Genomic DNA, 15,502 nt, shown 5'->3' on the forward strand with positions numbered 1-15,502 from the left:
GGGAGGGTGTCTGTGGGTGTGTGGGTGTGTGTCGAACACTGAAGCTTTCTGTTTCTATTTCCCAGCTTGCCAGTGATGATCTTGGATGAACTCAAACTGCAAATATGCTCCAGGCAGAGAAATGAAACTCAGAAAAGAGAAACAGAGAAAAGAAAGACAAAGAAACGCAGCATCAGAAAGAAAACCTACTTTACAGCCGCATTCATGTTTTCATGCCAGCTGCTGGCACGTAGATCCCACAAGCCCCACCCTCTGATTCACAAGACCACAGCCCCCAATGCCCACCATGTCTACCTTCGCTGTGATTGGCTCAGGGGCAACAGTCTCTGTGGTTTAGCCAAACATCTTTTTAAACATCTGTAACTCCTACCAGGAGCTTTAAGGGACCCTGGTCCAGCTGTGGCTCCATGTCCCTGAATCACCTAGGGTTAGCCACTCCTTTAACAACACCCACCTACCCCACCCCGTCAGGACAGAGTTTTCAGGGATGGAGCCAAACACATGCAAGTTGTTTTCATAAAGAAGCCAGTGGATAATACTTCTCAGCAGGTTTACGGGCAGCGTCTGCAGAATAGATGAAACAGGGAGACTTACTGAAAGCAAAGAGCCTTAAGACCAAACAACACTCACTTCTGGTAAATGGACCAGCTGCTCACAGCTGGAAAACACCAAACTATTGTTGCTGATGGGAGAGCTTTAAAGAGATTTTAGAATCAAAATGCATTACAGCTTAAATAAAAATGCTTCTTTTTTCAAATCTAACTGGAAATAACATTCATTTTCCTGTCCAAACAATAATGCACTGACCTCTGCCTTTAGTTCTGTGTTTGCTAACTGCTCTGACAGATAAACAGTTAGTGTAGTGAAGGTGTCCTGGGCCAAGTCCATAAATAGCAGAGAAAAACAGTGAGCAGGAAACAGTGGCTTTCTGCCATCATTGTCAATGATAAATATGCCTGTTCATCAGCACAGCTGCCATAGTGCTGGGTGGTTGAGTGCATCTATGAGGAGCGACAGCTGTACACAAAATCGGTTGCTGCACAATTTCAGCTCATTTTCAACCAGGTTGGTTTGTTTCAATCCTTTAATTATATTCATTATACAGGATGCTTTAGTTTAACATGCACATTTTCATACTGAAAAATAATCCCATTGTTATTATTCTGCAGGTGTTTGTGTATCCTTCAGTTAAAAAGAGAAAACCGACTGAAAAATATAAAATATGTTTCTCTACAATTCACACCAATCGACTGTCCCATTAGAATTAGTTTTCAAACGAGAGCTGCGACTCATTTAGTCACATCAGAGCTACAGTCCAGTTTTAACTTCTTTTATAGAAATCGAGACTCAAAGGAAGTCAAGTTTAACAATGCTGTGGACCTCTGCATGCTTCGATAGCTACAATTCAGTTACACTAGTTAATTATATGTTAGTGCCATGAAAAAGATATTTACATTCACAGGTTTAGTTCATTTAGGGCTCCAAAAATATTAAATATACAAGGATGCAGAACAGTTGAGAGCACCAACCTTTCACTTTGGAGAAGCTGAAACTGATTATTTTTCTTGATTAAAGCAATAAATCATTCATTAAAATTACCGTATGTTTTTCTCATTTTGCCATCCTGAATGCAGGTTTTCAAAATCACCGTTTAAACTAAGAAACAGAGTAGCTATCACTTTAGCCAAATGGTGTGTATACCTTAAAATATGAACCACCTGCAAACACAAAACTATCTGAATTCTTCAAACCTTCAAAAGCTGCAGCAAAAGCCAACAGGAAATGTTTAATCAGCATCACTTTCTTGCCACCATATAAAGATTTGTGAACCGATTCAATTCTTTTTATTTATATAGGACCAATCACAACATCGGTCTCCTCGAGGGGCTTCGTGTTGTTAGGTAAAGACCCAATAATGCAGAGAAAACATGAGAACAGAGAAAGAAAACACTCCTCTGTTCTCAGATCTGATGTTTTTGGCTTGAAGGCAGACAGCCAGCTGACCTCTGACCCTCCTTTCTACTGTCCAAACAGAGGAAGTGCTGTGCATTCAGATGAGGTCAGGGGTTAACCGCACTCTCACACAGCATGGCAATACTAAGCCAAGACCGGAAATAATATGTCCATGATTGTATTTTTTAAATTAAATTAAGATAAGATAAGATAAGATAACCTTTATTAGTCCCACACGTGGGAAATTTGTTTTGTCACAGCAGGAAGTGGACAGTGCAAAAGTTATGAGGCAAAAATTAGAATACAATAAGAATAAATACAGTACACAGCTGTACAGAATAAAATAAAATAAAATACTATATACAGTAGAATAAAATAAAATAAATATACAATAAGATAAGAATAGAATACAAATACAAATACTATATACAACTGAGTAAAAATACAACCCTCTAGTTCCATATGATGAGAGTACTGGATACACGGTGTTGTACTCCGTCACTCTGGGATAATCTAAATGTGAATTTTGTCTTATGAATCAAGTGCCTTGTATTTGTTATTTATTGATGGTGCAGCAGTATTAACCAATGATAGAAACGTGGCGGTCAGAGACATGGTCGCATCAACTCAAACCTACAATTTTAAACTTCTTTAAAACCTTCTTTGAAATCTAAATGCATTTTAACATGTAGTTTCTAATAAGGTTCAGGTTGTTTTCCTCCCTTTCCTGGAAACGAGATGAGCCGATCAGTGCCACACATCCACAGTCGCTCCGATGGCCGCTTGGTGTTGGTGTCAAAAGTGAATCAATCTCCACTGACTCTGATTTTAAAATACAAAACTTTACAGCACAAATGAACACGTTTAAAGTTTAGTGCAAAAGCAGTCTCAGCAAAGTGAGCTAATTCAAACCAGGAACAGTGGTGCTGATGTTAGCAGCAGATATACCAAAAACAGAGGCTTAAGAGGAAGAGCAGCTAATCTACTCATCAATCCCGAGCTCTCCCTGTCTGCCAAAGCAACCTTGAATGTTGCTGAACCCTGAAATGCCCCCAATCCACCAGGAGTGTGAGCGTGTGCTTGGATGAATGTGTGTGTGAATGTGTGGGTGACTCAGGTAAACTAAAACAGTGTCATGTTGTCACACTTCCTGCTGGCTGTGTGTTAGTGGCTTCATATTCCAGCTTACCAATAAAAGCAGTGCTGTGCTCTGCAGCTGATTGTGTTGTCCAAAAACAACCAAAGTTTTCATTTCTGTTTCTAATTGTTTTGTTCAGCGTTGTGTTACTGCTGACACTAAGACATCACTAATGAGATAATGTGGTTCAGTTTAACAGAACGCATAAGAATCCAGCATGTCAGACAGTGAGTGAAGTACTGTCGCTTTGTGAGGAGAGATTTGTGCAACCCCTTGCACAAGCTCAGATTTGAAACAAGTTGTTTTTGGCTTGTGACAGTCTCCAGTCCCTGTGTGCCCTTTGAGGCTTCATCATCTCATGATTTCATACCTCGGACTGATTCCGAAGCAGTGATGATTTTACAGCACCACCTGCTGGAAGATCACATACTCTACACCTTCAAACTCCCAACACAGACAAGAGTTCAATAATTATTCATGGTATTATTTTATACACTGTGGTCATTTAACAAAATTCTGTTAAAATTATATTTTAAAAAAATTGTGACCATCAATAGTGATCTGTGTATTCGTTCAGTTTCTGGGCCTTCAGCTGGCACTGCAATAAAAACAGGCATGATTCTGTGGTGAAAATGACTGAATGGGCTCCAGAACACTTCATTGTTTGTGAACACAGTTCACCATGCCATCGATAAATGCAGGTTAAAGTTCTATCATGGAAAGAAGAAGCCATTTGTTACCAGAAATGCGTCCTTCCTCTCTGGGCCAAAGCTCGTTTAAAATGTGGGGAAGTAGAAACCTGTTCTATGGTCAGAAGAATCGAGATTTGTAATTCTGTTTGTAAAACATGCATGCTGCATCCATCGAGGTAAAGGTCAGAGAAAGAGACCATATGGCTTGTTATCAGCACTCAGTCCACAGCCCGTATCTTTGTTGGTATAGGGGTGCATTAGTGCAGCGGTCCCCAACCCCCGGGCTTCGGACCGGTACAGGTGTTGTGCCAAACTAGGTATCCCCGACAGAATTTGTTTCCCCTGCGTAGGGAGCACACGCTGGACTGTCCAAATCACGGACAAACAGTATCCCACATTGTTGATTTTTCGTTTACAAACACTTCTTATAATGACCAACTACTCCTGACATTTTTGAGATGTTAGCTCTTTATACAACGAAGTTATAGTGGGATACAAATAATATCAGGCTGGTCCTGCCACAATTTGTTCCCCCTGTGTAAATCACGGACAAACAGGGTCCCACATTGTTGATTTTTTGTTCACAAACACGCATTACTCCTGAAACTTTGGAGGATTTAGCTCTTTATATAGTGAAGTTACAGGAGAATAAAAATATTTATCAGCCAAAATGTTAATGGTTTATTAAAATAATCCCATCTGATACCTCGTGAGCAATAAATATATAATTTTCTGTTGTAACCTTCAAACTGAATGGTAACGTAACGATACTAATTTTTCACTTTTTCACAAAATGAAAACATCAGTACTTCCTGCATACTCCCAGCACAGGGGAAACAAATTATGTCGGGGATACCTACTTTGGGACACCGGTCTGTGAAAATATTGTCGGGCATAAACCGGTCCGTGGCGCAAAAAAGGTTGGAGACCGCTGCATTAGTGCATATGGAACTGGCAGCTTGCACGTCTAGATAAGCATGATCAGTGCTGAAAGGTGTGCAGAGCAATATATGCTGTCATGTCTGTGAAGGTTCTCAGTCATCCAGGTCATTGTAGTCAAAGGAGCTTGCAAAGAAAAGCGTCTGGACTTTTCACCTCTCATCCGAGAAGCTTCTTCAGTTCTAAGGTCAAATGGGTTGGGGTTTGACTGAACCAAAGCTTAGTGTTTTTATCACCTTTAATATTGTAGCAATACCTCGGATGGGCTTTTTTCTGTTTTTGCAGCTTAAGATTGGCTTGTTTCACCCATGGAGAGCTCCTTTGACTGTTATCGGTTCACCGCATAATCTTCCAAATGCAAACACAACACCTCAAATCAACTCTTTCAAGCCTTTTATCTGCTCAATTGATAATGACATAACAAAGGAATTCCTCACAGCTGCCCATGAAATATTCTTTGAGTCAGTTGTCTAATTACTTTCGGCGCCTTTAAAAAGATGGTAGCACATGTTAGGGAGCTGAAACTCCTAAACCCTGCATCGAACTGAAATGTGGATAGCCCCAAACGAAGGCTGAGAGTTATGTCCATGTCCATTATATGTTTCAGTCGACAGGTAAAAAAACAAACTTGTGTCAGTGTCCAAATATATCTGGACCTAACTATGTTAAATGTTAAAAGTATGTCTCTTCTGATTAGTACAAAACCTTCTTTGAAATATCTTGAAATTTTCAGCATTTTTTTTAAATGTAGCTAACATACGAATGAAGTGTTACCACATTTACATACATGAGAACTAAAGGTCTCACATGAGGGAAAAACATCCAGCGTTCACATACTGAGCCATGTGTTGTTATCCGTTAGTCTTGTTTTGAAACACTCTGCTGGTTTCACAGCAGCAGCAGCTTCCTCAGTCAGTTGATGATGGAGTCTCTGCTGGTCCGGGTGATCCTGCTCGCTCTCAGTGGTGAGTTCTACTTTCTGTCTTTTCTGTCGTCAATTAATGAATTCAAATTCACACTTCACTGACTCACCGACTTTAAAACTGGATGTTTAACGAAGACGCTGTCGACAGGCTGAAGCTCGGTTCGCCACTTTAGGCCAATTTAAAAGGATTTTATGGTGAAAATCTGTTCAAAATGAAGCTTCCTGTGTGCAGGATTAAGAGATTAGAGTGCAAAAGAGAAAATGTTTATTGGCTTACAGACTTACAGGTTTGATTGAATAAACATTCATTAAAAATTAATTTAGAAGGTTTTCCTCTGTTTTAAATCTTGGTCAAACAAACTAAACGCTGATGTTGTTTAAAGTTGAATGCAAAGAAAACAGGCACATTTTTTAATACGTTTCCAAAAGGTTAAAGTTTTTGATCATAATGGTAATATTTTGAGATTTTTTTTAACATACTTTAATTTTTAAGCTATTTTCTTCTTTAACATTTATTCAACAAATCTGGACCCAAACATTTCTGATTTTATGACATGTTATAACATTTTTTCCCATGTTAATTTTTTATTTTTAACACTCACTTTGTAGGTTTTGATTTTCCACTACAAGCTTTTTTTACGTGTTCATATTACTGTACACAACATTTCAGTATGTGAGGAATATCAAACGCTTTGATGTTGTTCATGTAAAGGTTTACAGAACCACGCAGCTGTCGATCCCTCATCGACCATCCAGGTGAGGCTTGGAGAGAATGCCACCCTGCAGTGCCCTCTGCTGGACACCTCCAATTTCACCATGCTCACCACCACCACTGCCCCGACCGCGCCCACCACCCTCAGCTGGTACAGGAAAGCACCAGGACAGGGACCACAGCTCCTTGTCTCCTTCAGGTCTATGGATAGACTCAAACTGAAATACGGCAACGGTGTTCCCCGCAGTAAAGTCTCTATAGCGGCCGATGGCTCACTGGTGGTGCAAGGCTCCAAGCAGAGCGACTCGGCGGTTTATTACTGTGGAATCAGCCGGGGAGATGACCGGAAGAAGGAACCAAGGCCACGGAGCCGCAGAAGGAAATAATGTCAGGAGTGAGGATCGGCTTTACTTGGCTGCTTGTTCCGACTGTTTCTCTGCTCTTCTTCAGTTCCCCTCATTTTTAAGCCTCATCTTTGAACATCATACGCAGAAGAATATCTGCACCCCATCTCACAGTTTAATAAATGTGCTTTTTTTGTGCAGTGACTGAAAACAGTGAGCTTACATGTACAACGGCCAAGTTTCTGAGATTTTTAATTAACTTGTGTTTGAATTAAGAGTGATTTAAAGGCTGTGCTTTTTCAATATCCATGCGCTCTCACAGTCCGGCCAAATGAAGCTGTTGCTGTAAAGGTATTTGCTTTGTGGCACTACTTTTTCTTTCCCCACCATTTCTGCTGGCAGATTTATTGCTAGATTATAGCATCAGCAAAGCTAAAAATGCATAAATAAAAACTGCCTTTCTTGTACATTGCAGTACGCTATCTTTTCTTTGATTCTGTCTTTGCCAAATACAGGAAACACACTTGTTCACCCAGCAAGAATGCTTGCTTCCTGTTGATACCTTCCATAATAAAAACTGTTGATCCAAACATAGTTTCAGCCTTGTGTGCCTGTTGTTGTGTCCTGTCTCTTCCCTGAACTCCTCTGCCACCCATTTCCCCTGAGAAACCATTGCACAGCTGCAGCAGTTAGCCAGGCTGTGTTTGGTCGGTGAATGTGCTCTGACAGCAGTGATGTGGTTTTGTTGGTGTCTACTGTGTTTTCAGCATAATTTAGTTGTGTGTGTGTGTGTGTGTGTGTGTGTGTGTGTGTTTTGATTTGGTGGATATGAACGTTCCCTTTCACTCCTGCTATTGTCCTTCTGTCACACTCCACCCTGTCTGCACGTTCCTCTTCACCTCTCCTGTGAATTGACTGCTGCTTTGGATGGCTGACCCCAGGTACTTAAACTCATCCACCTTCACCACCTGTGCTCTGTGCAGCTTCACTGTTATACCTTTTTCTCATTCACAGATGTGTGCTGTAATACCAGGACATTTCATTCCTTTTACTTACAGGCTTTCTTCTACCTGCTCTTTGCTGTTGTTACAGATCACAGTATCATCTGCAAACATATAGTTCACAGAGACTGTTGTCTGACCTCATCTGTCAACCTGTTCATCATCACCACTGCAAACAAGAAGCAGCTCAGAGTTGAGCCTTGGTGTAAAGTCAAAGCCTTCTGTCACTCTTACTGCACACCTCAGCGCTGCCTCTGCACAACCTTCATGTACTTCTCTGCCACTCCTAAATTTATACCATGAATGTCGAGGTTATCTGAAAGTTTTTTATAATCTCTTTTATATTAATAATATGCACAGGGAAACACATGTAACAACATTTTTTGACCTAATGAAGAATAGTTTAAAAAAAAGAGTTATTAGTTATTAAAGTAAAAAACTTCTCATTAGTAAGCAGAAACCTCTAGAGCTTGTCAAAATCTGACGCACCTCATATCATTAAATATCTAACCATATATATTTTACATTATTAAAATTGAAAATACAGATAAAGCATGACTTAAAGATTCATTGCTACAACTTACTTTTCACCCTTCTATTGTCCTTGAATTAAGGACAGCCTGCCTCTGTGCCATGGGGGCATGTAGGCCAGCTTAACTTGAGATTTATTTCTTCTTTAACCTAAACGTTTCACATTTAAAGCTCGAACCCAAGTGACTGAAAAATAGCTGTGATGTCATAAAAGCTGCAGGTGTTCAAGCAAGCAGACGAACAACATCTGCGCAGATGTCATGAAGTGAAGTATGCATCAAAATCATATTTCTAAGTGGATGCGCCCTTTAAAGACGTATTTTCCTGTAAGCTGCTATAACATGAAAATTTCTTTCAAGACAATCTTACACCATTTTAAAAACTCAGTACAAGATGGTAATAAAATTACAAATGTGTCTGATGCAGAGCTGTTATACTTCTGGTGTTTTTTGTGTTTGTGCTGTAAAACAAAAATCAAGTGAAATGTTAAATGAAATGTTTAATCACACGTAGTCTTTTAGTTTTATTTGCTCTGAAAGTTTTTGTCCTTAAAGTCCCCAAAGTAATTTTAGTATGTTTTATGTGAAATATTTTAAAAATACTCATCAACTCTTTTACTTGAAATAGGAAATAAACATTCAACATCAAGCATCTCAAGAAAATTATAATCAAAAACGTAATTGCCATAGTTACAATCAGCGCTGTATTTATTGCCAGTCTCCTTAAACTGTCAGTAATCTCTTGCATCAGTTACATTTTATTTAAATGTAACAAAGATCATATGTAACTTGAACTATATTATATTATATTATATTATATTATATTAGATTAGATTAGATTAGATTAGATTAGATTAGATTAGATTATATTAGATTAGATTAGATTAGATGTTGTGTTACAGTGTATCTTTATGGGAAATGTTCAGCTAATAAATCATAAAAACAGTGTTTGTGAACATGCAAACTGACGGTTTCACTGGGATCTTATTTAGGGTCCAACAGTTGAATTAAGAAAAAACTGAAAATTTCCTGTTTTTCTGTCCTTCACCAACTGACTAAACCAACGGTCGATGTGATCCAAGAGCAGTTTCTCTCCTCTGGAGACTGTTGTTGTTCTGCTCCAGCAGTTTCTCATGTTTCTATTTTCCAGACCCTGAAGTTTCCTGATTTCACTGATGAGAGATGATACGACACAGGAGATCTGTGGGCATCAGAGTGACAGCAGGAACCACGGGGACACACTTATCAAAGGTAAATATCTAAGGTCGAGGCAGCTGAGAAATTAATATCAGTATTTAAGGAAAACGATATGATTTAGAAATGTTCTTGGAGTACCAGACTTTAATCTGAAAGATGCACAGGTATTATTCAACAGCATTATGAGTGGTGTAGGCTTTTTACTTTAATCTTTGTTTACCAGGATTTTTCTCTCTTCAGCTAAATCTTTAGTGGAATCGTCATGGAAACTGCAGTGACTTTCATCATCCTCATAAGGTAAGATGCTGCACAGAATAGTGAACTGTTCCTTTAACACTCACGTTTGTTCCACTGTTAGTAATGGTGGTTTGCTGCTGCTGCAGCTGCTGCACTGTTTGCTCAGTTCCCACCAGACAGACTTTCTCTTTTTCGATGGTTTTTGGCCCTGGGACCCGGCTGGTGGTGCATGTTGATGAAGAAGTGGCTGACTTTGATGCTGATGATGACCTTCTCAACCATCAAAACAAGTCAACAGGTACAGCTCCACTAGACAAACTGCACCACGGTCAGCACTGTGTTCGTATTCTGTTTGGATTTTGAGAGCTTCTCTTTAGAAACTAACAAAAACATGGAAACATAAAACAAGATGAAAGATCGTCTTTGTTTCTTTGTTTTTCCCTTTAGACCAGTATGTCAGGGGTTTAATTATCTGTAGGGGAGACCGGGGATAGTTGTAACATTTTTGACATTTCTGTCTGTAAATTGAAGCTCTTTTAAGGTAGTGGATTCAAAATGTAATGCAAAGTCTGCTATTAAATAGTGCAGCTATTTTCTCTGCAGCACAATTACCCATTGCATGGTATGGCCTCAAACACAAAGAGTGAAATGTTACAATTAACCCCATAGTCTGGGTTAGTTGTAACACATCCTGGGGTGAAATGTAACACAATGAAATAAGGGTACTGACAAAATATTAACATGTAATCTTTGTTTATTCAACACATGAATGCACTTAGAGCCATTTATGTAGCTGTGTGTGTGTGTGTGTGTGTGTGTGTGTGTGTGTGTGTGTGTGTGTGTGTGTGTGTGTGTGTGTGTGTGTGTGTGTGTGTGTGTGACAGAATGCAGAAATCTAACTTTGAACATATTCCAACCCCCCAAAAAAGACAAATTATAAAATTTTCTGCAACTGAATATTTCATTAATTTTGGTTGGTCTTCCTTGAGTTTGGCCTCATTGGCTCAGTGGGCATTATAACCTACAACTCTTGCACCAATTTTGAACATAACAATGAAGCTGAAAAAATGTAGTTGTTCACCAGCATCACAATTCCATTACTTTTTATCCTGGCTTACCTTGGTGTGGTTTGCTTCAGAAAGATGAGGAAATCTGTTTCTTGCACCCATCCTGATTTATTTCCACTACCAGTACTTCCTACTGGTCCATCTCTGACACAGTGGTCTGCATAATGTATGTGTGGGAACACAAACAGTGGAGGAATTGTGTTGCCAATGGCATTAACCACATATACAAAGGTGACCAGTGAACCTCTCTCTGCTGATGTCGTTGCCCCAACTTGTTTAATATAAGTTAAAGTAATAGTGTGGTAACATCTGCATTATTGTTACAACTAACCCAGACTGTTGCTGTTACAACTGACCCAGACTCCTATAGCCATGAACTAGCTTACATTACAGCCAACGGCTAAAACATTAGCACTAAAGACCTACACAGAATATATCCCCATAGACATACAAATAACATAATTTAAGTTTGATGAGTTTAACTGCAAAGCAGATAATGCTATTAGAAATTGAAATAAAGTAGAAAAACTTACTTTTTGGCATACAAATTACTTTTTTTCGTGTTAAATTGTCTGTGTTTGACAAAATGTGCTGATTTTTCACATGTGATAGCAGAACTGAGTTGGGCATGCACAGGATGAGTCACATCATTTGAAACTTAGCCCTGATTGGAGAAATTGGAAGTGTTACAACTGACCCATGTTACAACTATCCCCGGTCTCCCCTATGTTGAGTCCAGGCCTCTCTGGACTTTAGAACTGAAAAACTAAGAATACAATGCCACGAATGGCTTGTTAAATATTTCAGATCATCAAACAACTTTTAATAGAAGACAAAGATAACCAGAGCAAATATAAAATGCAGTTTTTAGATGATGATTTCATTGAATAAGGGGAAAGAGTTATCCAAACCTACCTGCCACTGTGTGAAAAGAAATTTCCCCCTAAACTTAATAACTGCTTGTGCCATCGTTTAAGGTGTTGTGAAGGATTTTGCTCACTCTTACTTGTAGAAATACTTTAATTCAGCCACAATTGAGGTTTTCCAGCATGCACAGCCTGTTTAAGGTCACTTCAAAACATCTCAGTCTGATTTACGTCCAGATTTTGGCCACTTCAAAACTTCATTTTGGTTCTCTTTGGAGCCACAGATTCAGGGGTTGGACTTTGCGGTGAGTTTTGGATCCGGCTGCATAACCCAAGTCTGCGTGAGCTTCAGTTCACAAACTGATGACCAGAGATTCTCCTTCAGGAATTTCTGGTAGAGAGCAGAACTTACGGGTATGTCCAGGAAAGAAAATTGCCCTGAGGCAGCAAAAAAGCCCAAGACCATCACAAAGCAGCCCCGAGACATCACCCCCGCGTTTGAGTCTTCATAGGATTTTCTTTGTATGAAATGCTGTGGTAGTTTTACCCCAGATATAACAGAATACAAACCTTCCCAAAAGTTCGACTTTTGTCTCGAGAGTCCACTGAACACTTTCCCAAAAGTCTTACAGGTGTTGATGTTTTTATTGGAAAATTTGAGATGAGACTGGAAACCCCCCCATTTACAGCGGTCCAGGAGAGCTTTTTCCGGACGATCTGATATCCTCGTGTTGGTGTTGTTCCCTCGTCATCATAAATAATTTTGTTCCAGGTTCAACATTGCAAGTGACCACTCACCTTCTGCTGAACAAACGCCTTAAAAAAATCTACTTCACTTGCGAGAAGAGAAAGCGCCTCTGTAAGGACAATATGTATAATGCTTACTGTTTATGAAAGGAAAGTATCCTGAAATGCAAAGAATTCAAGTTCCTGGATCGGCGGACAGAAGCGGTTTCTCTTCTCGCAAGTGAAATTGACTTTTTTTTAAGGCGGTATTTTTCAAAGACACAAAAGGGGGACATCACAACAATGTGATTGGTCACTTGCAATGTTGAACCTGGAACAACATTTATTATGATGATGTGGGAACAACACCGACACTCGGATATCAGATCATCCGCTTTTTCCACCCTTCATAGATGGAAATAATCATTTTAAAACTATTTTGCTTTGACTTGGATAATCTTAAAATTTATGCAGCTTTGACCTTAAAAGATGTTTTAACATTAATCCCTGAGACAACATTGTTGAACTTTTTCAGTTGAGTAGCTACCACTTCCCCTTCTTTATCTAATAAGGGAAGTTTGAGGGTCTGACACATGTAACTATGCAAAAAAGAAAACCCCATTAAAACTCAGGAAGGGGGCAGATACTTTTTCATGGCACTGTAGAAATCACAGTAAGCAGTACAAAGGCGCCTGTCTGGGATCTGATGTTTGTGTTGTTGTTTCAGTGCATTTTACCTAATAATGGAAGTTTGGAAATTCATCTAAAATATTAAACACATCCATACAGTTCTGCCATTTTCTTCTGTTAACATGGAAAAAAATACTACAATGTTCTTTGTTTCCAGGTTCCTCCAACACGCCGTCTATTCAGTTGTTGTCGTCCGTGCGGCTCTCTCAGCATCCACGATCTGCTCCCCTCCTGGTCTGCCTTCTGACTGGACTAACCTCTCCTCAGCAGCACATCCTGTGGGGCCTGAATGATATGGTGCTGACATCAGTACGCCCTGAGCGGCCATGGAAGAAGTCAAAGCGGGGCTACAGCGCCACCTCAGTGAGGGAGGTGTCAACGGCAGACTGGAGGCTCACATCTTCATACTGGTGTGGAACAACGCAAGGAGGGAAAATGTACAGACAGAAACTCTGCTCAGAGGCTGAGTAATGGCTTGGAGGCCACAGGTTCAATTCCTGGAATGACATTTAGGCGTCCTTGATCACGATTTGAGCTCATATTACTTAAACTCAGTATTTTTCTGATGGGAACGTTTATATAAGGTAAAACAAACAAACATAATTATGAGGAATAATTCATGAAACAATAAAACTGATGGTAAAATTGTATTATTACAATTGCTGTTTCTCAGATTCTCTGCTATGAAGGTGTAGAGAGGAAATCACAGCAAATAATTAAATGAATCCAAAGAAACCTTAAACTGGTATTCTTACTGGACATGATGGTCAGGCTGATATCTTCTGTTTGAATTTAATTAATGGGCAGCACAGTGGCACAGTGGTTAGCACTGTTGCCTGGGTTCAATTCCACCATCAGGCCGGGGTCTTTCTGTGTGGAGTTTGCATGTTCTCCCCGTGTTTGCGTGGGTTCCCTCCGGGTACTCCGGCTTCCTCCCACCGTCCAAAGACATCCACTTTGTGGGGAAAGGTTCACTGAAAAATCTAAATTGCCCATAGCTGTGAATGTGAGTGCGAATGGTTGTCTGTCTCTGTGTCCCTGTGACAGACTGGCGACCTGTCCAGTGTGCACCCCGCCCCTCGCCCTATGACAGCTGGGATAGGCTCCAGCGCCCCCCGTGACGCTGAAAAGGATGCGCGGCAGTGACTGGATGGATGGATGGGTTAATCGGTAACAAATCCAGGCTTTTATACAGAAAGACACACGGTAACCTGAAGCACATATTTCATGTTTCATAGTCATATTTAGTGTGTTATTTAGCCGCAGCATGATGGAACAGTGGTTGTTGCATCACAGCAAGAAGGTCTCAAGTTTGATTCCACTGTGTAGCCAGAACTTTTATGTGTGGAGTTTGCGTGTTCCCCCGTGTCTGTGTGGTCCCATGCAATTAGTGAGGGTAGGTTAATTGGCTCTAAATTGCTCATGGGGGTGAGTGTGAATGGTTGTCTGTGTTAACCTGTCCAGGTTGTACCCCACCTCTCTCCCTGTGGTTTTCATGGTTCAAAGGAGAAAGGGCACGACTTCCACTTGCATTCTCTGGTTGCTTACCAAGTCCTCAGTGTGCCCTTAGCATGGGAAACTGTACATTTTAACACTGGATGACTTCACATGTAGTCTGTACTAAAAAGTTGTAACAAAAAATCAAAGCAATCGATTCTGTGATGTTGAAAACGTCACCGTGCTCTCTGATGCATTTTGTCCTAATCATTGTTGGAAATGTGAATGCAAGAATTGTTTTATATTATCTTTCTATAAATATGAAGAAAAGTGAACAGAAACTCTCGAAACGAAACCTTTGACCTTTCACCCCGAAGCCCGTGAGCTAACTGGTCAACACACTGGTCAGGTCAAACAACAGAACCTGGTCAGGAAAGTTCACTGACAGAGTATAAACGTGGATATACTCAAAGGCATGTTTGCATTTCTGTAGATTTTTCTCTAACCAACAGATAATGCTCAGTGGGTTAACACAAATTACATTTTATTATTAGTCTTTTATTTATCCAGGTAAAAATCTCATTGAGATTAGAAATCTTATTTTGAAGAAAGATCTGTCATCATGGCAACAGAAGTCAAAAATAAACCATATAAGTACATAGCATTTATATTTGTTTTATATTTATATGTTATTTTTTATTTTTTTACATAATTGATTTACAATCAGGTTGCACTGACTCTGTGTAATATCCTGAACTTAACCCATTCCAGCCTCCTCTTTCCTCTTTCTGATTCTAAATCTTTCCAAGGAATTCTATTTTCTGTCCGATTATATTGAAAGCGACACTTGAATTTAGACGCCATGATAGCATTTTCACACTAGAATTCTCTATTTTATTTAAAAGTAGAAAGAGTATGACAAACAAAACGTGTGTATGATGAGCACACTCATTTGTCACCAAAAGAAATACCAGAAAATACCAGAATACCGTCAACACTGCATCCGTCTGTCCTCCAAACGTCTTTGGCTGACAGCAAAGGTGTGGAA

The 15,502-nt window shown here is 39.8% G+C and overlaps 1 protein-coding gene across 2 annotated transcripts; it reads left to right on the forward strand.

The window, feature by feature from the left end:
- Positions 1 to 39: 39 nt before the first annotated feature.
- Positions 40 to 13,759, forward strand: sid1 (secreted immunoglobulin domain 1). 2 transcript variants are annotated; one of them, XM_080289763.1, is made up of 5 exons: positions 40 to 1,065; positions 9,385 to 9,485; positions 9,672 to 9,728; positions 9,815 to 9,966; positions 13,175 to 13,759. In XM_080289763.1, exons 3-5 carry the CDS (start codon positions 9,694 to 9,696, stop codon positions 13,486 to 13,488), a joined length of 501 nt encoding a protein of 166 aa, XP_080145889.1. In that variant the 5' UTR covers positions 40 to 1,065; positions 9,385 to 9,485; positions 9,672 to 9,693; the 3' UTR covers positions 13,489 to 13,759. The 2 variants fall into 2 exon arrangements, with proteins under 2 accessions (XP_080145889.1, XP_075266465.2); XM_075410350.2 differs by lacking the exons at positions 9,385 to 9,485; positions 9,672 to 9,728; positions 9,815 to 9,966; positions 13,175 to 13,759 and adding exons at positions 5,617 to 5,687; positions 6,360 to 7,297.
- The last annotated feature ends 1,743 nt before the right edge of the window (positions 13,760 to 15,502 follow it).

Source organism: Astatotilapia calliptera, chromosome 15 (genome assembly GCF_964374335.1).
Source record: "Astatotilapia calliptera chromosome 15, fAstCal68.1, whole genome shotgun sequence".
Taxonomy (NCBI): Eukaryota; Metazoa; Chordata; class Actinopteri; order Cichliformes; family Cichlidae; genus Astatotilapia; species Astatotilapia calliptera.

Coding starts and splice junctions, on each gene's coding strand:
- sid1 (XM_075410350.2), top strand. CDS start 944: ATGATAAATATGCCTGTTCATCAGCACAGCTGCCATAGTGCTGGGTGG. Junction 1,066..5,616: donor TTCAGCTCATTTTCAACCAG/GTTGGTTTGTTT, acceptor CTGGTTTCACAG/CAGCAGCAGCTTCCTCAGTC. Junction 5,688..6,359: donor GATCCTGCTCGCTCTCAGTG/GTGAGTTCTACT, acceptor GTTCATGTAAAG/GTTTACAGAACCACGCAGCT.